Consider the following 25085-nt stretch of genomic DNA (forward strand, 5'->3'; position numbering starts at 1 on the left):
GGAAAAAAAACGAAACCATCGCAGCAAACCAGCTCAAACGTCGCACGTGAAAATGCGTCCAAATGTCAATTCCTGTAGCCATAAATACAGGAGATTAGCTGATGAATTCTTAAAACTATAAAGCTTAGACACAGTCAGTGGCCACTTTATTAGGTACATCATCCAGTAATGTTGTGCTTTAAAGTTCACTTTTCAAATGTGGAGGCTTTTGATTTTGTTTGAGCACTGTGATCTTACAATGTTCTGCTTCCTGTGGAACACGCATCCAATGTTCTGTCTATAAAGTGGCAGCTGAGTGTATGTTACAGGCATAAACAGTGTACACTATACAGACATTCACAGCAATTATCTCAGCATGACCCTGAAGATGTTCAAAGACCTTGCAACAGCAAACAGCGCTGTACAAAATGAGCAAGCAATTATGGATCAAATTAAACGGGTCCGTACAGATCTGTCATCCATCCATAATCTTAACCGCTTGTCCCCGTTCAGAAATGCGGGGCTGCTGGAGCCGATCCCAGCTGTCATTGCGTGACGAGCAGGATGCGCCTTGGACAGGTCGCCCGTCTCTCTCAGAGCCCTTAGATCTATGAATCTCTAAATATAGATTACACTTACAAGAGCACAGTTCACTTTACATTTTCTAAATCCTTGCATGCGTTTATACACTCAATAAAAATGTCATTGATCTCCATTGTTAGTTTCTGCACCACACACACTCAGTTTTACTGCAGTAGGTAACATTAGAAAACACAGCTTTTACCTTCACCTGCCCTTTCACCCATTCATCCGAGATCATATGTTGCTTTTTGTTCATCTGCAGCAGCAACAGCAGCTGATGGTCATTTTCCTGTTTAGTAAAGCATCTCATGTTCACAGAAACCTGGTTTGAGCAATTGCACCCAGAGTGAGTCAAAGCAGCAATTGTCCTGGTTACAATCTTGTTTGCAAAAGTCTGTTATTATTCATTGTTTTACTTTTGTCTTCATCAGTTCATATTCCATTAATGCAAACTGACTGTGGACAAAAACAACACCCGATCTCATTGTCTGTGACCTAAAGTCTGTGTATTTCAACAGTCAGATCAAATAAGAATCATTTCCTAAGTTGATGTCTCTTTAAATAACAGATTTGTTTTTATTGTTCTGGAGGCAGAGCAGGTCGACTTGAGGGTCCACGAAACTAACAAGGTAATTTGTTAGAAACACATTTACACCTAAAACTCTGTGTGTAGTACATGTACAGGACCAAAAGGTTTGCTGTGTTCAGACAAACAGGGCCTCGTTGTTCGTCTCAATGGGACAAAAGCAGAATGGTAGAGGTCGTCCAAAAGCCAGTTTTCTGTCCAAACAACAGCCTGTTTTCAACACATTTACAATCTTGAATATTCTAGAAATGTGAACAGTCAATGGAAGAGTTTGTAATCTGAGCCTGGCTTCATTTTCCAGCTGTGCTTCCTCTTAGCAGAATCCAACACGCTGTCTGACCTCTCTGAGAACCGGCGCGGCCAGCTCCCGGGCCCTGCGGGTCCCCTGAACCAGAACTGCCTCCAGGTGAGAGGGCTCAGACCTAAGCCTCTCGATCTCCTCTCTAATGGGCGTTAACCTCTGAATCACTGCCTCGGTCACAAGCTTCTTATAGGTGCCTGTGTCCAGCCCTCTGGCTTGGTAAACCGCCTCCTCCACGCTGATCCTTGCCATGGCAGCATGGATTGTCACCAGGTTAGACACACCTGGACGGGTGTCTGGGTCAAAGGTGACCTCAGAAGTAAAGTCAGTGACAGCACGGCGGATCTTGAGTGCGATGGCATCAGGAGAATCTGTGATGGCAATCGTCGCCATAGTTTGGGGGTCGGACTTGGACATTTTGACAGTGGGGTCGCGGAGAGATTTGACCTTTCGTGTGGAGCCTGTGGAACACATTAAAAAACTGTTTACATTTTTTTTTTTAAATAACATGGTGGCAAAATTACTTTGCATCAAACACTGAACTGGAAATTGTCGTATTTATAAAATAAAACAAAAAAATATGGTATTAAATAATCTAAATGCTACAATTACTTTCAGCAATAGAGACCTGGAACTTCTAAAAAAATTTGAATCTCTTTAATGAATAAATAAATTCAATTCAATTCATTAATTCATTACCCATAAGCCAGTAAGTCCTGCTGTGGTTCACTGTATTATCAGATTTCAGAAATGAGAAATCTGTTGAGGTTATTTGTTAAATGGCACATTTGTTTGTGTAGTTACAGTAATGTGACATCAGAACACTCGAGAGGTCTAAGAAGGTAAATCCAGAGCCAAAATGTGGCAGTAGTAGGTGTGAAAAGACTTGGAATTATGAAAAGAATTTTGTTTTAATTGTTTCAATAATAGTGTTTCATTTGTAATCATTTTAAATAGGGCTGTGACAAAGTCACATACAAAGTCACAAGTAATGACACTGTTTTCAATGATATTACATCTTTCAGCTATGCATTTCACAACATCCATTTTTATATAATCATTTATTTACAATTTTTAGGATGCAAAAGACACTTTTCAGAAATATGTTTCAAGTGTTTTAGTGGTTTTTGTTTAAATGACATATTTTACTCAGATTTCAATTACGAATCGAATAATAGTTTAATTAGTTAGGTGGAATTTGAAAGTTCATTGAATTTTGCAACAGCCCCCGAACCTTTACGCATCCATTTTATCCACTTAAAACAAAACCGCAAACGCACGAATGTGTGTGCAACAAAACTTGAACGCAATCTTGGAAACTACGGCTCACATCTCGCTTTTTGAAATAGTGCTGCGATGTAGGTAGGCGGGCTTTAGATAACAAAATGGCTGATACCGTTGCTTAAAGTGGAGCTAAAATGGCGCCTGTTTCACTCGTTCTTTGCCCGAAACATTCAAAAAAACATGGGAGTAAGGTTTGCAAGCAGCAGCTTCAGTAAAGACGTATAAATATCGATCCTTTCTTAACATCACGCATCACATCTCCACTGGTTGCAACAACAAAAAACGTTGATTCACACTGGACTCTGGTCTTCTGTGTGGAAATACACTGGAAAAACTCTGATGGCCGTTCTTGGCAGCCAGTGCTTCTACTCCATGATATAAACTGATGATGGAGTCCTCAAGAGCTTTCAAAACTTTCAATGGATTGAAACCAGTTTGTGCAAATATTTCCCCCAGCCTGGAGAAACCAACCAGCACTCTGCACTCTGGCAACAGCAAATGATCATTTCTATGAATTTATAGAAAATATGCACCATCTTGATATATATTATCAGGACACGAAATTAACTTTATTAGGATGTAAAAATTTTGGTCACAGCACTAAGCACCAATTTTGAATTTAGCTGTAATCTGCTAGTTAAACGTTCATTACTGTTGCCTGTTGTGTGCAAGAGAGTGTAAGACACACGTGTCTCAACCGCTGGAATTTCCTCTCTCTTATTTATCAAACCCATCCTTCTATTCCATCAGGCAGTAATCATCCATCCCACGTGCTACACCCAGCGCATCACCTCAGATACACTAATATTTCAAGAAAATTATTAAAATGCAGTCTTTACTTTAGCTTCAAAGGGAAGGTGACGACTGAAAGCTTTGATGTGCCAAAGACGAGGAATGATGAGGATGAGATCAGTGATTCTGAGGCACACAGACACACTAAAGCCCCCCAAGTCATTTCCAGGATGTCCCAGGAAATTTATTATCAGGCTATTATTCTGATACAAGAAGAAGAAAACTTTTCTTGAATGAAAGCTGCGCTGCACACACGACTCCATCTTCGGCTTTTATTAGTGTGTGAAACATATTTTCAAAATAGAATATTTTGTTTTATTGTATGTCAGCTCTTTGTATAAAGGTTAAATATTCCCTTTACTGCTGATATAGTATGAGTTGGGTCACTCTACAGTAAATGCATTTAGCCTTTAATTACCCAGACAAGTGAAAAACAAACAAGGACAAAAGAGACAATTGCTAATGGACTGATTTACCACTGAATGTAAAGGAATATTGAATTTGACTAGAAGAATAAATCTCCCGATGCTAATGTCCTTCCACAGATTATTCAGTCCTACAATCTGAGTTAATGACTCTGGGGAAAAAGTTTGTTAATGAGTAATTTTGTGGTTCACAGGGGGTTGGGGTAATTGTCCATGGTTAAAATCCTGCCGGGGACTTTTGTTCCCCATCTCTCTCCCATATTTCCAACGTCTTTCTACTACTGTCACAATGTAACAAACGGTAATCAAGAAGTATAGCTACAACAACTTTATGCAGAAAATGCAGAAAGAACATATAAATCAGCAGGTTCATATTTTTAATGGAATAGTATTCAGTATATTGACTATTTTGCTTTAATTAAGTGTTAAGGACCCAGTTACAGACAAAAGTAATAAAAATTATGGTTATTTCCTTTAGCCGTCATGTTTCATGAATTATATAAACTACTCAGTAATTACAAAGAATAATTTGCATCAACTGTTTAGAAGAACATCAGGGGTGAGATCTTACTTAAACAGCTGCTAAAAACTAAAGCAATGTGTTTAAACTTCCGTGATCATCACAAATGACAAACTGAATATAAAAATCAAAAGCTGATTGCTGGCAACAATTAATGCCCAGCAACAATCTGTCCCTTTATGGGCAGCCGCCACATTAGATAAAACACGAGGCATGAGTGTGTGTTCTTACTCAGCAGGGCGTAGGGTTCAGGGAACAGGTCTCCGTAGCGATTGTTGAAGATGCGAGCGAGGTCCTGAACCAGCTCTAAATGCTGGACCTGATCCTCTCCGACGGGGACATGCGCGGACCTGAGAGACGATCCCAGAACAGAAGATGAGCTTCACCGACAATGACAGAGTGGGTTCACTGCTGAACACACTGAGAACACACAGCAAGACTCGAGCACAAATTGGAGACAGTTGGAAGTCACTGCTGGAAATCTCTTTGGTACTGGTTTAGCCCCTTTTTTCATTCGGGAGGAAGCGATCCATTAATTTCCTCTTTAATAAATCCTGGAGCACATTAGAGACGAAGCTGCTTCTGATCTGTCACCATTTTTCCACAGGAAATAAAGCTCTGGTTATTTGATGGTTCAAACAAAAGCAGCTCAAGTTACAGATTCCAATTTTAAGGAAGATGTGTCTGAAGGTCTGATTATTTACCCCCATTTAAATTTATTACACTTTGTATTTACTTTACATTGCACCAGCTGATTTTCCAGCACTTAAATCTGATAGTGAGATTAATGTGGAACCCAAACAAACAAAAAAAAAAGCTTGGTTTACTACAATTCAAATATAATAAGGTGAGTTAAAGGATAAACTACAAGTATCAGGTATCAGGCTGTGAGATGCTTAGAGAGGCATCCATCCCTTATTGATGGAGGTCAATGGAAATGTCTGTTTTTCGCGATACTAAATATCATAAAATTCAAGAGCAATACTTTTCTGGTTGTGTTCGGTTTTGTAGACGACTCCCAGCAACATAGGGACACATACGCTACATTACTCACAATCAACACTTCATGAATTTCCCTGGAACTACTTTCTGCTGAAAAAATAGTTGTGTGGGTGGATGGAGGCAGACGTCTAAGAGACAGCTCTCAAAACCTGGACAAATGTAACTATTCCTGGCCAGCTACTAGTAGAGGTAATTTGAATTTTCTATAACTTTCATAACACGGATCAATTGACACTTTGAAACGACTTCAGTAAATTATTTTGCAGTAATTGTTTCTCTAGTGATTCTTAACCAGTGGTTTTCAGCTTTAGTACAAAAGTATTGGCTAAAAAAATCCTAAGCACCAAACCTAAGAGTCATTTTTCTGCAGAATTGCCTACTTCACCTTAATAAATATAATAATATTGCATTACAATTACTGTCGTAATTACATGGTCATTACTTTAATGTTGCAGCTGGTAACAACAGACGCGATTTTAATGACCCTATACACCGTCCCAGTGATCCTATGTTTGGAAACTAATCATTCTAATTTGAAATACTTTGTGAATTTCAATTACTGATCCAATTCTGAAAAACAACCAATGAATACAGCAGAGTAAAAGTACAATATTAAGTCGAAGTGGAAAGATATACTCAAGTAGAAAAACCTCTAAATTGTACTTACATACGTGGCATTTCCTGTTTGTAATAGTGCTTCTGCTTTGCTAAACTTTCAAGTGATCTCTATGCAGTAACAGACCACTGTGAGCAAACATTTACCAGGCAACACTATGACAAACGACAGAATCACGAGGATGCCTTCAGACCTCATTGTGATATCACTTATAAGCATTTCTGACTCCACTGTTTGAGATTAAACACAGACAATCGATTTGGCTTTCAGATACAAAGCCGAATGTGCTTTTGAACACACAGGATGGACGCACATGTCCGAATGCTCCAACAGTAAGGGAGGCTGCAAACCGTGCTATCAACAGGGATGTTCTGACTTTATTTTCAGCTTCAAATGCAGGGGGAAGAAAAACTGGAAAACTAAACCTCAGCGAGAGCCCGTACCTGGGACCCACGTCTACAGGAGAAACACATTTAGAGAGTGAATCCTTTAACAGGCCTTAGTGCTCTGATTTACTGGAGTGTAGATCAGGAATCTTCTTAGTACGCAGAAAAGAGGGGCTGAAGCTCAAGAAAACCATTAGCACTGGAAATTACTAATGTTCAAAACTAATTTACAAGCTATCCGGGAGTCTGTAGGCGTAATTTAAATTCTAATTATTAAATTCAAAGCAAATGATCATCAAAACAGATGTATGTACACACACTCAATTATAGCATAGCAATAGTAGCTGCATTAACGGTATGAATACATGAATGCATCAATAATTATAATCTGATAATATGACATTGATGGTTATGAAATGAGCCAATCTGGAGAAATAAAAAAGTACTTTTATTTTGTGTGTATTTTTTTTTAATATTAGTATTAATATTAATCCAAAGCTGTACAAAATGCAAAGGGAAAACACACAAACACACACAGACACACACGGGTCTTACTTGTAGAGGAGAATATCGGCAGCCTGGAGGACAGGATACGTGTAGAGACCAACGCTGCCTTCACTCTTCAGTTTGCTCTTCATCTGGAGAAAAATATAAAGTGAAGGAAAAAACAAGTTGATTTGTATAAAAACATTTTTTTTAAATTAAATTGAATAAAATAACAACATAAATTAAATTGGGCAGACGGTAAAACTGACACAGGTTGTCATTTGCACTTTTCCGATTCATCGATTTCCACACTCAGGACACAGATGAGCTCATGTGATATTTTGTACCATGACTGTGATCATTTCAACTGTCAGACAAAAAAAAGGTGTTTTCTAGGCAGCAACCAAAGCCAAGAACAGGAGACCGTTGCTTCTTTTTCTCACTCGTATATATCAAAACTGCACGTGGCTGAAGAATAACTTATTGGTAGGACTTTAGAAAAATTTGAAAGGTGAAATAGTCAACTATAATGCTGGATAACTGCCAGAAATTTTGAGTGGGAGGACAAATGAACAAGCTTAATTTGAAGCTATTAAACTGAAGTTAGTCACAGATGTCTTTATAATGAAATCAGCATGATCCTGAACCAGTGAGGGAGGAGGAGGTCCAAACGTCAGTGCATGCACAGTCTCAGTAACTACGCCAAGATATGTAATGTACCATAAAAGAGCCTTTTATATGTTCAGATTGTTTGATGAAAGATTTGGCTTAAGTAAACTGTTTCAGTCGCAGAGGCACAGGCTGGACTTTAAGGCTAATTGTGTTCAGCTATGGAATAAATACTTTTTGGTACTACAGTAAGCCAGGGGGAAAAAGACCACAGTGAGCTGCAGGATATGTGGCCTGGGCTCAGTTTGATTTCACATCAGTTGATTCCAAATATAATTTGCCAGTGCAGCTGCACAATAACCGCCTGTCATGCTGAACAGAGGAAGGTTTGATCTTTCCATTTTTTAAATTGATTTTAGATTACACAGTCAGTGGATAACATGATGTTAGTTATATTATTGGTCTTAAAAGAACAAATTTTATTCTTGGCATGCAAACATTGTTACACGCCGAGTGTTGCGTTGGTCATGTAGACGCCTTATGCAAGTTATACTATGCCATCATATCATTGTATGCAGCTATAAGGGCATTTTAAGTGCATATTATTAAACTGGTTTGTACCATGTACGTTTAGTTATTTAGCAGATGCTTTTATCCAAAGCGACTTACTTACAAGACAAGCAAACATCAAAGTCAAGGAGAAAACCTCAAAGTCCTATCAGAAAAGTGTTTACATTTCAGGAGACCTTGTATGTTAAATAGTAATTTCTTTAACGTCTATACACTGCTTAACATACTCAATGGGGGAATTTTTAAAATGTTTCTCTACTTAAAGTTGGTTGTATTATCTCTAGACCATTGTTTTTAAAATAAAAATGTGTAAATTGTTGGTTGATCAACAAATATGGAAGGATGTAAAATATCAATTGCTTAATATCTTCAAAAAACAAAACAAAAAGGACACTTTAATATTAAATAGTCTATGGCTTGTAGTATGGATTGTTTCTGTGCGAGTGCCTGCTGCAGGAAAACTCTCACCTTCCACTGCGGCAGGTGGCGTAGACGGGCCATGCTGGTCAGACAGCCGAGGATCCAGGAGAGCTCTGCATGCTCGGACACCTTCAGGGTGGGTTGGGCACAAAAATTACCAGTTATATATGTGCTTAAAAACACCCACTGGCACATACATGTTAAAATTACAACTTATATTTAATTTATTATTTATATTTTAATATACATTCATTTTATTAATTGTTTGTAAGTGTTGGTTTCAAAGGCTGAGTGAGGCAGGATTAGGGGAAAATTTCTCTTTTCAACATTTACCAGGGTATTAATGCACAACTACACAACAAACTATTTTTATGACTGAACATACACATGCAAACTGCCTGTGTGTTGTATTTTATTTAGTCCATCTATAAAAAATATATTGGAAACCACAGAGAAGCATTTGAGAGATAAATAGAATACATTAAGCAGACAGATTAAACAAACACAGATGAAGGGTAGAGATCTGGTGTGGGACAGCTGTGGCGGAGGAGGAAGAGGAGGGCGACTCCATAGCGCCTCCAAGTGGCAGAGAAGATTAGTGCCGGTGTACAACCAACAACTCTTCATAAAGACAGGTGCACACACCTGTGTTTAATAAAACTGGATCCAGAAGTTAAAAAAAATAAAAACATACCGAAACGCTATATAACTTGCTTATGGGGAAAAAACCAGCCTGGAACTGACATTAACTTTTTTTATTTTATTTGTGTACTTACTGTGTAAAACAATTTTGTCTGTGGGCAAATAAGTTAGAATGAAATGGTGTTTGGGAGCAATGAAGAGGGGAATGTTAATATAGTATAGCTTGAGCAGCTGGCAGTGGTACAGTAAATGAAACCCAAAATATCTTCTTTCATGGAGGTTGTTGTGACACAGGAAATATCTTGTGCTACAGCAAATTAAAGTTTATGGATGCTGGCTAGATTGCCATCCTCTGTTACTCTTGTTGCTTGAAAAGCATTCTGAGGACTGTGACGTCAACACTAGACAGCAGGGACATAAAACAGGACTTCAAGCCAACACGTAGGGGGGTCGGTATTCGTTACATGCTGCAGACAGACTCGGAGATGAGGCAGATGTCGATGACAGCACGGAAAGAGATTGATATTGTTTGAAGGGCAATAAAAATCCAATATTAAATGGCTTAAAAAGAACTTTAAAAAAAAAAGAACTTTGGTCACGGTGCACAGCAACAATGCACCTTAATCAGAGATATCCTAATGCTACGGATCATACGGTGAACTTATACAGTCCTAACAACAACAAGAGAACAGCCCAACTCAGTATATGTGCTTATTCCCCCTCAATACTTCTGTAAAACCCAGAAGGTCTTTGATTCTGCTAAATCACTCACTTCAATTTGAACAGCACTGACTTCAGCTCGTCAAGAGTTCTGTTCTTTTTATCCAGTGAAGTTGAGTATTTTCTTTGGCCAGTTAATGTATTTTTACATCTGGAGCGGGCGTGCTGAACAGGAGGGTCACCTCGCTGCCAGGTTATGTGGCATGAAGCTAAACAGGAGTAAAAATAGGAGAGTGTGTGTGTGTGTGTCGGGGGCTTTAGCCGAGAAACGCTTTAACTGCTAATGTAACAAAACACTGTTCCAAGAGAGAGCCAAGCAGCTGTGGTTAAATCCGCTTCTCTCTCCATCCTTACAAATTTTAATGTGAAACCCGGAATCAGCTGTGTGCTGCAAACAATGAATTTCTCATTAACCTTCTCGGCTGTAGCAGGAACTAATGCTAGTTTAGGTTCCAGTGTGTTATCGTGCTGCTGCAGCAGACAGCTGAGGATCAGGAGCGATCAAATGAAGGCTGGTGGGCATGTTAGCAGACAGGGAAAACTGTGGAACACTCCTAACGGACAAACTTGGAAAAACTACATTACCACTACTTAACACTACTCCTCTGCAGCACTATTCTAATCCTATTTTTGTTGTTATTATAGGGAATGTGTAATATAAGGTGCTAACAGGAGCTAAATACAGTTTGTGTAAACATTCACATAAGACAACAGTGCAATAAGAAGGGATCACGTGGGATCATTTGTCTCCAGTTTTTAAAAAGGAGAACAAATGGTTTGCTGGTTTTCAGCAATGCATGCTATTAATTTCTCTACAGCATCTTTGCACTAAATGGTAAATATTTACATCAATGTAAACAGTAAATACTGTAGCTGAGATAAGATGAATCAATTAGCAAATGTCAGAAATGTGGTTGTTTCATTAATTTTCCCACACAAATGTAAAAACACTGAAAAGTGGCACGTTTTTTTCCAAAATATACATATCAGATATTAAAGATCTTTAATCGTTTGTTGTTTAGACAAAACAAGACATGGAGACATCACCTTGGGTATTTTATTCTAATTTCGTGACCTTTTTAAAGACAGCTCAACTATCATTAAAATATTTAACATATTATTTAGCACTAAAATGATTTGCATTGTACACTAAATGAAAGTGTCGATATAATGGCTCACTTCAAATTACATATATCCTTGCATTAGTCCATCCACCATGCAACCCCAGTTTCTAGCCCACCTGAGATTGTTGGAAGAGTATCGCCCTCTCCGGATCAATACCACAGGCCAGCAGGCTGGCCGCCATGTCCAGTATATTGCTGCGAAGCTGGTTTGGGTCCTGAGGTTGGGTGATGGAATGCATGTCCACAATGCTATAAAGCACTGAAGGGTACTGGTTCTGTAGCGCCACCCAGTTTTCTAGAGCACCCAGGTAGTTGCCCAGGTGAGGCACCCCGGTCGGCTGAATCCCAGAAAAAACACGGCCACCTGCTGGAGGCATCTGCAGAAGAAGATGTTCAGTTACTATTTCCATGTTGTTAATTAATGAGGATCTGAAAAGAAAATAACCTACATACATAAATACATAGATCATTCGCAACTATATGTGCTTAAAGTCAAAGTTTTCACAATGTCCAGGTTTAAAACTTAAATGGTTAAAAAAAAAAAAAATGTAACTTTTAGAGGAAAAAAAGTGAAAGTATGAAAGACAGAAATATAATCTTGACAGTCCTGACGCAAAGTGATACCATTGTTTGGAGAGAAAGGGTGAAGTTGGAAAAGTGAAAAAGTCACAACTAGAAGACTGCAGAGACTGTACCAGTGTTGGTGTGAAACTATTGGCAAGTTGGAGGCCAGCAGTGGTCATGCTTGTATTATTGAGATGCTAACTTCATGGCTATCACCTCTGTTCTCTGCTAATAACATCCAGCCCAAAGAATGTGTCACCTCACGGGCCAACAATAACACTCAACATCCATGCAACCAACTTCGAGGCCTCCGCTGCCACACCAGGGACACAATATCACAAACACTACAACAAGGGCTTTGTTTTACAGAGCTGGAGATGGCTCCGTCTAAAAGCTGAAGGGCAATCACTGGGTTTCTCTTTCTGCCGAGCCAGGCCAGACTGCCTCTTTCTACTCTCCTCTCATCACAGGCCTGCTGGAAGAAAAGTTCACTGCTTGTGACACAAAGCACCACCTGCCATGAGACAAAACCACACTGAAAAACTCAAAGACGCAGGCTACACATTGGGTTTCCAAGTTCCCAAAGAAATCACAAAGTGTTTGGCCTCTGAAGCGATTTACATCCTCAACTACCATTTGAAAACAAATATTCTATCAGCTGTTTGAGGAGCATCTGTCGGAACGGTCACAAAAATGTTTGTCCGAGCACCGTCTGCTGATTGGCAGGTTTTTCTGTTCCACATTGTGTGGTAGGGGGAAAGCCCTTATATGGATGACCGCACAATAAAATGTCATTGTTTTTTGACATTGCAGACAATTTGACCACAAACGTTTTTTTTGAAGGCTTATTGTGCAGGTATCTGTATGTATGGGGCGGCAGCGGCTCAGTAGGTAGTGTAGCCACCCACTGACCATAGCTCTCCCCCTCTCCCCAATCACAAGACACTGAACCCCTAACCACCCATCCCCAAGCCCAGCTGCACGGTGCCTGGTAGATGGTGAGGGTTGCATCAGGAAGGGCGTCCGCTGTAAAAAAAATGTGCCAAATCAGCATGCGGACTAATAATTCGCTGTGGTGACCCTGAACTTGCAGGATAAGGCAAACGGGGGAATGAAAAAGTGTGCACGCATCTGTATAATTTCTGCCCTCTTCTCCGTGTCAGAGGATTTTTGCAAATATATGAACATTTTCCATTGTTCCTCTGTAGTGGAGCTGAACATTTTTTGAATCTGTCGGCCTCCACGGGGGTTGTGGGGTTGAAAAGCTTGGTCTCGTTTAAAATGAGTAGCAGCTGTCGCTGGACCAGCTTTTTGAAAAGGGTTTCATTACACAACGTTTAAGCCTGAACAGGTTCCCAAAATGTGGTACTCGATCAACAGAAAACAGGCTTTAACAACAAGCAAATGACACACCTCCAACTCCATTTACTATATAATAATAATAATAATAATAACAACATAACTGTTTACATCCATCAGTGATCAATAAAAATTTAAACTTGAATTAAAACATCAGGATTGAAGCTGTTGTACTCTTGCAGTCACTTCCAAAAAGGAAGGAATGATGATCTTTGTTTTAGATAAATGTGAGATCTGTTGACGGGTTGTAAACAGCAACACATGGACATTTTAACCGAGAGAGTCTTTCAACTCCTCCCAAAAAACCCGAGGGATCTCTGCGTTATCACCTCAAATCTGACTGCCAATCACGTGTTCCCAGCCTGCACTCTTTGAGGTTATCATAACTGATCATTTGAACGTGAAGCTTTCAGAGGATATCCTCTCTATTTACTGCTGAGAGACTAAGTATCTTGACAGCTTGCTGAGCTACATCACATTCAATCTATCGGACAGGCTCAGGACAGCATCTGAGATCTGATAACTTCTGCTCTCTCCCCAGCGTGGCCCACAGTTTTTCTACATCTCAGCTCTGAGGGATCAAATAACAACTGCTCTGAGGCCAGCTTGGTCCACTAAGTCTCCGTCTACTGGCCTCAGGGAACTGGCCATTGCCTGGGAAGAGAGTCAGGAAGGAACTGGGTGCTTATGTCATTACCGACAGGGTAATTGCACTGGAGTGCCATTGATGCCGATATCCTCTTAAGAGGTGTCAGGATTGATTGGGGTGCAGACGGGGCCGAGTCTGACTCATGTGTTTTCTCACCTCGAGCTGACATGGCAAATGCATGTTCCCCTCCACGCCAGCTCCCAGGGGAAGCCATTAGCCATGCAGACATGGTAATGATGTCATTTGAGCCAATCGGGTGTCAAATGAGAGTCAACACCACAGCTAACTAGCCACTGGGCAATCGTTGGCTATCACGCGTCACATTGCTTCGCCAAACACCTCTGTGTTACTTTTGGTCCGGGGAAAGTGTCTTTAAACATGTGGTGTGGAGAAGAAGGTAGATTACACATAGAAGTAAATCAGCTACTGCATGATGACAGAGACCGGAGCTGTTGTAAGGCAATTAATTTTTGTAATGAATACTGCACTGCAAAGCCAACAGTAATAAAATATTAGAATCTGCCTACTTTTGCAATATGAAATCTGTACAACTTAAATAATTTTAACATTCATGTACCCGTGGAGTGCTTGACTAAAATGGCTTTTAAAAAATTCAATTTAGGTGTAAAATCGGTCTCCTGTTACCTGGTTTTTGGATCACATTTCTTTAATAAGTCCCAAGTATTTTTATCAGTTTAGAAATATTGTGTTTGTTAATATTTGTGACTTTGGTTATGTAAGATCACATTTCATGACCTTGGAGAAAACAAGGAAAATATAAACGGTGTGATGACTTTTCCTTGCAGCTGGGCTGGGAATGTCACTTTAGCATTATTTTACTCATAAAATTATGGGACACGCTCAAGTTGTGTTCATGTTTACGAGGGTTACTACAATTCATCTTGAAGGGAACGTACATATAGCCCTGCACTAAATTTCCTGGAAAACAATACATTTCACTAAAAATCAATAAATCTCCATTTACCATTGATGCAAATGACAAGTCACGAAAAGTCATTGTTGTGCAAATCAATTATTACACACTTCAGTGGGAACCACAGCAATTGGACCTCTGATGAAGGACTGATTGACAGACGGACTTTGCAGTCCCTACAGCCGAGCAGATGGCACAGCATAAAAAAAAACAGTTTTTCTGTTCTGAAGAACCTTTCTGAGATAAAAAAACAAGACAACCACAGGCAACTGGAGCATTAAGTCCAACTCACTGTCTCTCCTTGTCCAATCACTATTTTACACTAAAGTCTTAGTGAGCAGTGCCATCTGCCTTCCCTTACTGTCTCTACATTGCTCTGTCTTCCAATGTCTCCCACAGTGGTTGGGGTAGCCGCTCGATGACACGTAGCAGACGAGGGAAACACTGGTTGTTCTCTCCTCATATTTTGCACCGACAGGTACAACGCTGTCTTACATCGTCACCAAGGTGACGAAAGCTTTCTTAATTCACATCTGCCATATGCTGAATGTATTACACATCATGTGTGCGACATTAACAGCTACAAGGTTAGATACACTAAAAGGTTATGTTTTCACACTTGCAGCACCTTTCCGGGAATTTGTGTTCATTTGTCAGTGAGTGTATGTGTGTGGTAATCTCCACAGGGACAGGGGTCATATGCAAACACAGACATATGTCCGCACGTGTCGTAGTCGTTGCCTATCATCAGTGAAGCTGGGAAGGTGTCTGTCCATATGGATGTGACAGCTCAAATCAAGGGTCAATGCTGATGGAAAGTAAACTATTGTAACATGTGCACATCGTATGTATGAGCTGCATTATTAAATGGAGAACAATAGTCATCTCGATTCACTGATTCACTTCAGTTGAGTACAACAAATGAAAAAAAAAAAAAAAAGAGAGAATCAACACTACACTCTAAAATGGATTTCAGGGAATCTGTTACTGCCACTTAATAAAATACATGTTCCCAACATTAAAAATAAATAAATAAATACATTCTGGTTTAAATGATTTGTGTTGAAATAATAATGATGATAATCACAGCAACTTAGGCTTCTCTGTCATGTAAACTCAAATTTCTCCATTCATCAATGTAAAATGGAATTTAATTCATGGTAACTCAATTTTATTCCATGTTGAGATTTTAAGTCCTCTCCTCTGTCCACTTAACACGAAACAAGTAGAGAGAGAGAGATGTCTTCTAAATCTTTAGCTTGTTTCTCCAGTTTTCCTTTTACGTCTGCTCCAGGAAATGGTATGAATATTAGTATTGTAGTGGAGTTTAGGATTGATGTTTCATTATTGTTCTGTCATACAACTTTCTCCTGATGTGTTTTTCAAATATGTTTCTCCTTAGCACAATAGAGTTGATATGCACCGTCTTATCGTGCACCATGGAAAGAGGAAGAGCTTTTCAAGGAGTCTCAGATGACAATGTATTTTGAAGTCTACTGAAGAGGCTATGGCACTGATGTTACAGAAAAATTAATATGAGATTGGTTTGTTCACTCAAGACAAAGCTTTCTCCAGCAAATAGGATGATCAAGATATGCATATTTCACATTAGCTGTAAGTTTACATTTGGCACTGTGGTTGCATATAGGGTGTGTTAACCTGTACCTGTGATAAAATGACATGTATCTTTGTGTTTAGCATTAATTTTCCATTTGTTTACTCAACTCTTACTAAACACTCAAGTCTTAAAAAAAATTGCTTAAGAGTTCTATTGTTCATTAAATTCTCTTGTGAAATCTAGTACGCAAATAAACAATAATAATAATACCAAAATAATATTAGCGGGTCGGAGGTTTGCACCCTGCTGTTCAAGTGTCCAACAGCCCATCCCCATCCCCAGGCGTGCAGTGCTGGTCCCAAGTACGGTAGAAATAGGGGAGGGTTGCGTCAGGAAGGGCATCCGGCATAAAAAAACAAAACAGAAACTGTGCCAAATCAACATGCAGAAAAATTATCCACTGTGGTCACGTGACCCTGAACTCACAGGTTAAGCCCAACAGCAGCACATTAAGTAAATGTGACAAACTCCTTCCACGCAATTTAGTGTGTTGCTTCACCTTAATTTCTCCAGACATTATTATAACCCCAAAAGCTTGACACAAGCGGTTGTGTTAATTTGTTTTGTTGAGCCAAAACACTATTTTTTAGAGTGTACATACAGTTTCAGAGAAAATGTAGTTCCAGGAAACATTTCTATTCTCTCCACTGTTTCCCAAGAACCCTGCATTGTGGGAAATAAAAGACAAATGTTGAATTTATCATTTCAATAAGTGCAAGATACAACAAAATTACATCCTTACAGAAGAATGTGTTAAGGGGTTTAGTGTCCGCTCCAGATTCTACACAGGAATTTATAAAGCCATGTATTTAGATGGCTTCAACTCACAGTTTAACTGGGCAGGGAATGTACTCATCGTGTACTGATATCTGACATCGCTGATGCCAAAACGTACAATTTTGTTGTACAATGACAAAGTTTATATTCTATTCTGTAACATACACCTTCTACACACTGAGCAGCTTCATGAAACACCAGCCTGCAAATCGGTGGGAAAATGTGGATAATACTTTTCGAGTAGCACACTGTAATTTAAACTGCTGTATACACAACTGCAAAAATCACACACTAAAAGTAGCAACGTTCTTCAGCTCAGTGGTGCCAAGATGTTGGAATGAGCTACCAAACTCTGCGTGCTCGGCAGCTTCACTCCCAGGACTCAAAGAACTGTTGGAGACAGAACTCTAGCAACTTAATTTGCACTTCAAAAAAAAATAGAAAATCTGTCCTATCCTGCACTTTTGACTCATGAAACAGAAACATTTCTTCTGGTAGTACTATTCTTTAATGTTTCCTCCTTTGACTTATAAAATGTAAATGTAAGCATCTTTTTCCATTTTTAAATATAAAACTTGTTTTGTGAAAAAAGAAAAAAAAAGAAAAAGAAAAAAGTCATACAATTATTATTATTAGTATTTTTATTACTACTATTATTATTATTATCAAGCATGTCCACGTCCAGAGTCTCGCTGAGGTCGATGTAATTAATCACAGCTACACCTTTCAAAACAGTGGATTTCTCCTCTCAGATCTGTTCTGGGCTCCTTTTCAGAGCTCATGCATCATATCAGAGGCTGGGAGCCCTGGACTGGCACACTGACATCTCTCTTACGAAGGAGCGGGCACGACAGTCACTGCCATTTCACTGCGCCAATTTCAACACATCCCAAAACCACCACTGGGAGCATCACTGCACGCCCCACTGTGAATTACCATCGGTTCTTTGTGGGCTGGGGAAAACCTCCAGATCTCACTGTGATGGCAGAGCAAGATGGGCCTACAGATGGAGCTTTTTGAGGCTCTCGTGCTGGGTATCCAATACACTGGACCCAGTGTTCTTCATCTGTCCTGAGTGACACACACACACACACACACACACCTCATTAACACTGCTGAAACGTACCTTGACACCGCTCGCCCTTTCCTCTGTATCTTTCTTTATCTCTATCTTCCTCTCGCTTTGGGACCTGTTAACACTGGCAACCAACTGAGCTGTACTTCACTAGGCATCAAATAGGAAATGGGCTTTTCTCTATTAGACCCACTTTAGCCAGTATGTTTGGCCAGTATGGGAATGCACCACAGCTTGAAACAAAGTGCATGACCACAGAGAAAACAAATACACATGAAAGCATATAAACACTGAGAAAATGGAGCCGTGGATAAAGTCAGTGAAAGTAAAAAAAAATAAGAAGAATGTGATGGAGGAGGTGGTAAAAAAAAATTAATAAGAATAAAAGTGTGTCTCCAGTTAAGACAGGCTTTTTTTCAGTTTTCCTCACAGAGAGGGTGTCTGAGGGGGAGCATAGGGGAAGGTCCAAAAGGAGCGTTTGATTAAATCTGCAGTTGACGTGCGGGACAGGTGAGATTGATGAGGTTCCTCTGAGCTTCACACTGTGCAGAGAGCGGGGGTACAGGAACAGACCGCTGCAGTGTGGCAGGCCAGGGCTCGGGGCCTGCTCACACCGTGGGGTCCCTCTGCTGATTAATGGGACTGGAGGCCCTTCAAAAACAGCACTCCCTGCAGACAGGGACCAACGGTACTCCAAAAATAACTAGGCAGGGGGGGCAGCTCAGCCTCGGCTCTAACAGGCTGCAGCTTCTGAAGGAACCAGACTTCAATATGGGCTGGGAGGGGGGCTAACTAAGAGGAACAGGGCCTTTCAGGACAGGAAACCATAATCTGGCTCATTAGAAACTAAAGGTTTAATGACTTTTCTAGTTTATGAGAGGCGACATCACTGACAACTGATAATAACTGTATTATATTACCTATTGAGGTAATACACAGCAAGTGTTACAACCAGAAAAGCTACTAAATTGATTCCACAGTCAGGAACTCAATGAAGATACTAACTTGCCAAATGCAGGCTACTGCATCAGAAGCCTTGGAGAAAAAAAAAAAAAGAACTGGCATTCGGACTCAACGTTGAGCAACACCCCCACTGCTTCATGAACCAGTAATACAATACAGGAATTCCTGTTTGAATCATATAGAGATGAAGCATGAATTTATAGACTTATCAGATGCTGAGCATAAGATAATAACATAACTTTGAAACCCTCTCCCTCAATCGTAAGGTGAACACTAAAACGACAGTGGACAAAACAATTACAGTTTGATTTGATTAAGGTTCAATTAAAGTTTGAAAATTTGACTGGCCAATGGTGGATGACATTTAAAATTCTCTAGACACAAACAAAACTACCGTTTACCGTATAACGACGTAAAACACCGCTTTTTGACTGTCTCTCTCTCTGCGCATAAACATTTTTGTCGCAGCAGCAGAGTGGCAGCGCAGGGGGAGACGCATGCAGCTGATCCACAACAGGGATCCACAGGGAAAGTGACTTACTTAGACTTGTAGGAGAGGTGAGGTGGCATCGCCCCCGTTAACCCACCAACAATGAGCAGTTGGAGAAAGCTGATAAGAAACCTGAATATGCGTTTTTACACGGCAGCTTAATCTGCGTTCAACTGCTCATGTGCACAACCAAAGGCTGCAGACAGTAACATAGCTGAGTGAAAGAATGAATGGAAGGAGAGAGATAGTAATGGATTAACAGGGCGGCGTTCTCCAACAGAAATCTACCTGGGGAAACCAGGTTTCCCTAATCCCCTACCCCGATTTCAGAAACCAGCATTCCCATTTACATGACACTTAAGAAATCAGCTTTACTAGGAAACCGACTGAAACCTGGTTACTCAAGTCCATGTTAATGCAGACAACACTGTTTGTCTGTATCCCCAAATCTTTCCAATGAACTCTTTGTAAAGTTGTACATAAACAACTTTATTGTACTCACACAAAATAATGATTTTCCTTAAAGCACATAAAACTGTAAGGCCAAAGCAGTTTGAGTACAAAATGTCCATGATCACATGTAGAGCAGCTATGTACAGCAGGAAAAGTCCAGACTAGCTTGAATAAACATATGACATTTTTTCCACTGTTAGACAAACACATTAATGGCAGAGCTACTAGTCGTTACAAACTGTTTTTCAAATAGTTCCATTTAACCACTTCCTTCTAATTCTGCGTTGACAGTGAATGTGTTTAATTTCATTTCTCTTGCAGGAAACAAATGACTGACAGCAGAGCTAATAATACCTGCAAAACTCACAACAACACACACTCCATCAATGTATCAGTACACAATTATGGTAACACTCAAGGCAAAGCTCCTTCTGACGTCCTCAGTCATTTCCTGCTGCAAAGGCAGCTCAAAGGCATGATACCGGATACTACACGTTTTAATTTAAAATTTCAGACGCTCAGCAAAACGTGCTGGATCAAAACACAGGAAAACCAATAAGATTCCCCGGGTGCCACTGTGGACACACATCTACTGACAGTTTCTGTAATTCGACTTGGCTAGATATGAATTTCTAAAAAAAAAAGGAACATGTTGACATATGGGATAATTTTAAGAAAAGGCTAATGTGCTCAGCGTCTGAGTGAGGGCCCTGGCTGGAGAACGACTATGACAGAACTAATTACACAGAGCAGACTGTTGACAATTAGCCGGTTTGTCTGACAGTTGAAAATAAATAGGGCAGCTATTGAACATCCTGAAAGGGGAGGCCGTGTTTCTTCGCTCTCACCAGCTTCTCCCATGTGAAGCGGCGGCTGCTCTAATGGTTTTAGCTGACACCCGAGTGCAGGAGAACAGAGACGCAAATTACAAGTCATTTCCACTTTCCTGCAGCCTGGGGTTGACGTGACTGATATCAGCCAATAACACGACCACAGGCGAGGGACGGCTGGAACACTGTATTTACAACTGGCAGGCTAGAGATTGTGGAGAGTCAGACGTTTTAATTATAACAAAACACCACGGTACATTATACCTAATTCTAACTACTCAGCTTCAATTATTAGGCAGCATCCTAAACATTAACACATAATGATGAATTCTCTTGTCAAATATTGACAATTTGTTTTCAAAACGTTTTGAGACGACTGCTAGAGCCGAACTTCTGTAAGTTGATTTGAGGCAACAAACAGTGCAGCTCATCCAGCACAGTTTAAGACTCATTTCATTATCTGAATTACTATATTAAAATGTCAAGATGTAAATTAATAAAAGAAGGTATCGGAAGACACCTGTTAAGTAAAAGAGTGACTTGGCAATTTGGTTTTATTCCTCCATAAAACTGAGGAACTCATAAGTGATGAGTCAGAAAAATACCTGACATTTCTCATAATGCAAAGTGAATACAGTCTTTTAACCCCCCCCCCACCACCTGCTTACAACAATGAACTTCAAAATACGCACACTCCTTTGTAACAAAGGCTTTCAGTTAAATCACTAGCCACCAAACCTGACCCATGACAAACCAAGTTTTCCTTTGAAGAGCCCCAGAAACAGAGGGTCACCTATAAATCATCTTCATTTACAACTAATTTTACAGTTGGACTGAAGTGGAAAACACAACAACAAACCAACTCGTGTTGGTGAATATGGAGACCGTGTTCTTTTTTGTAAAACCCATGAAAAGTCTTCTTGGAAAGTATTTTGTTGTCTTTAGTTGCTGCAGCTCGTTGACTAGCAAAGCCAACAGACGTGCAGGTGTCCAAGAAACAGGTAACAGGCGTCGTCAGCACTGCAGAGAACTGCTGTTTGATTTACTGCAGGGGAAGCAATGATCTATATTTTTCTGGGAGGAAAAAAGCAAACTCATGACTGCCCTAAATTTCCGTATACTTTTTTTTTTTTTAGACAACAAATGCACTTGGGAGTAAGATTAGTGAATGATTGTCGTCTGGTGTAATACAGTTAAAGGTAACAGTGTGTTTAATGTTTCTTAATCAAAAGTGCATTTGTTGCCTAAACTACAGGCAGGATTACAAAAAGGTGAAAAGTTCAGTCTCTGATGTGACATTTGTGCACTTTGTACAACCACCTCAACTATGTCTGCTGTAAAAACAAGGTGGTTTCAGGATTTCAAAAACAGCTGACCACACTGCAGTTTTCAACTCTTACATCTGCTCACATTTCAACCTCCCCCATGCAAGTCTCATTGTCAAATTACTACTATTATTATCAAATCATATTTTCGATTAAGAGCAAATTTTAACTATAAGTGACAAGACTTTAAAAAAAGCAAACCACCAAAAGGTGTCTCACCAATTCTTTGTCAAATGCTTCCACACTTAATTTTTGCATCACCTCATTCAGGTTCAGTAACTTTTTAAACCACTTTTTCCAGTGACACAAATCCTCCAAAAAACAAACAAATGCATTTTGTCTTACGCATATCACACCTCAGAGCATTGTGAGCATGCTGGTGTTTGCAGTCAGTTGTCCACATTTGGAGCAAATTAAAACAAATGAAAACCAACACTTCGTTTCTGATGTTATTGTTGGTAATGAAGCACCGCTGTGATGCCTTTTTGAGTGCCCCCTCCTCACACACACCACCTCTTTCTTCCCTCGTGTTGCACACCTCTCCAGCCTCTGCAGAGACTTTGTCTTAACAAAATACAGACGCGTCGGCAGTGAACACGCTTACTGCCTTACAGCTCGTACATCAAACGGTGACAGGGCTTTAGGCAGATGGGTGAGGTTTCTAACTGAACGGTAATGCAAGAACAGCCCAGTAATTAGCATCGTTGTTGTACTGAAACCCACCGGTTATTCTTACATGTCCCAGGGGACTTGTTGATTGCTTTAACACCCCATTTGCATCTCTAAATGAGCAGTGTAATAATGGGAAACCCTAAGCTGAGTCAAATTAATGGTAGGTGGGTGCCTGGAATCCACTAAACACAAATGGAGCTACTGAGTGTATGAATTCATGTGCCAGACAAGGAAAGAAAACTGCACAGAATAAACTCAAGATGAAATAAAGAAATGTTTTAGTCACAAATGAAAGCTGCTGGTCAAATAAGCTGTTTTTGGTGTAAAGTCTAATTTTCATTTAAATTCATGCAGGAACCATAAACTCATAAACATCCTTGACATGAAACTCATTTTGCTGCTCTGCAAAATCTGATCATGTGATTACGTGTTGTAATTTTTTTCATAAAAGAACCAGATTTTGCTTCAACCTGTTTTGTTTACTTTCAACTATAGTCTTATTTCCTTAATTTGCCAGATTCCCCCAGGGACTGGGTGTAACTATGTGTACATCTGTACTGCAAGGAGAAAGTTTGTCACTCTTTGAGTCTGACACCAGAGCCGACAGTTACTGTTGAGGTTTAAAGTCTCTAAAAACACTTTGAGCTGTCAAACTAAATGCAACTGGTGTAAATACCGAAACCTCCTTCTGCAGTTCCACAGCTATTCTCAATATATGTTAAAAATAGTATAAGTCACAATGACTGTATACTTAGTCGGAAGAGACTTACACTTGAAAGCAATGCACCAATCCAAAAATAAAATTGCATATTTGCTGAAGAAGTGGCACAATTTAGAGGAGTGTCATTAAAAATTAGGGCTTTTTTCCAAATGTTGATTACTTTTTATTTCACGAGCTGAAAATGTTATACTGTGGCTTCAGCTCAAGTTTGCTGAAGAGGATTTTGAGGTCTGCTTTGGATCATTGTCCAGTTGTACAAGTCGGCCTCTTTCAGATTGATTTTGTTTTCTACACAACTAGCTGCTGCACAACACCAAAGAACATCACCCTGTTTTTCTGAAACCGCTCAATTCTACCCACCAAATAAACTCTTTGACTGTGTGTCCGAAGATTCTTGTTTTATCTTTATCTGTGGCCAGCACAGACTTGCAAAAACAACTCAGAGTAATCCAGATGTTGCTCTTTATAACTTTGGGGATAGAGTTGCAAGGGCAGATGACTCATCCACATTGACCCTGTGTTAATAGGGTGTAACAATGCACCACCACTGCATGTTCAATATGGAATTTTATATCACTGTTCTCCTGATATTGGTTGCTGAATTCCATAATTCACACAAATAGCCTGTGGTTTTCCTGGAACCTATTTAAGTTAATGGAATAAGATTTATTACAGGGTTTTTGCTGCACTGGTTATATTTACCGCAGCTCAACAAGCAGGTCTGACTTAAGGATTTTACTTACTGCATTTTAAAATGGTTAAGTATGTAATTTGCCGGGCTTAACCTAACACAGACATTTTGTCTGTTTTTAAGTAAATTTCCCCCAAAATACACACTGTAAGAAATGTCATATTGAGATGATGAATGCTTGGATCCACTATCAAATGTAAGCGCTTAACCAACATTTAAGCACAGAATTATAAACCTGCAGCCGAAACACAAAAGTCAACACCTCAGTCAGTATCAACTTGTGTAGTAAACACTGCAAAGTGTGTCATTTCCCCAGGGAAGTTATAACCAGCTATATTGAGAGGAGCAAAGGGCGACACATTGTTTTACAAACAGCACAGTTTCTCAACATGACTCGCTGTGTACCACAGTGTAAAGGGGACACTGCTAAATGAATGAAGGGATGTCCTGCTGGGTAAACAGACAGGTAGAGTAAGTCAAACGGAAGCCCAGTAAATAGTTCAGCCTGTTGTCTGCACGTCCAAACACGCACAGGCGACACAGGAGTTAAAACATAGCCCACCCCCCAACAAATACCTTGTTTTTGTGACAAGCCCCAGCGCAGAATAACCTCTTCGGAGAATTAAATTTAAGAATGAACCTGAGGAGACGTTTCATGTTTGCCCGCATAAAGAGCGCCATCTTGGATTATGACGTCAGCCTACGGTGGCTTTGAAAGGATAAAATAATAGCGTACTGGTAATGCGGATATATCGATAAATATGTATTAAAGTATATTTTTCACAACTGTACTTTACGTAAGTAGATTTCATTATGGCTGCTTTCGCTTTTATTTCACTACCTCTAAGTGCAAACATCTCTAGTTTTTACTCCACTACATTTCTAATCAAAGTTGCGTTTAAATTACATCACTTTACACA

At 39.8% G+C, this 25085-nt stretch overlaps 1 protein-coding gene across 2 annotated transcripts; it reads right to left on the reverse strand.

The window, feature by feature from the left end:
- Positions 1–129: 129 nt before the first annotated feature.
- Positions 130–24877, reverse strand: wars2 (tryptophanyl tRNA synthetase 2, mitochondrial). 2 transcript variants are annotated; one of them, XM_067516695.1, is made up of 6 exons: positions 24742–24877; positions 11161–11421; positions 8607–8687; positions 7029–7111; positions 4701–4819; positions 130–1909 (listed from the first exon to the last, which is right to left on the reverse strand). In XM_067516695.1, exons 1-6 carry the CDS (start codon positions 24844–24846, stop codon positions 1461–1463), a joined length of 1098 nt encoding a protein of 365 aa, XP_067372796.1. In that variant the 5' UTR covers positions 24847–24877; the 3' UTR covers positions 130–1460. The 2 variants fall into 2 exon arrangements, with proteins under 2 accessions (XP_067372796.1, XP_067372797.1); XM_067516696.1 differs by having other exon boundaries at positions 24806–24824.
- Positions 24878–25085: the final 208 nt, after the last annotated feature.

Source organism: Channa argus, chromosome 9 (assembly GCF_033026475.1).
Source record: "Channa argus isolate prfri chromosome 9, Channa argus male v1.0, whole genome shotgun sequence".
NCBI classification, from domain to species: Eukaryota; Metazoa; Chordata; class Actinopteri; order Anabantiformes; family Channidae; genus Channa; species Channa argus.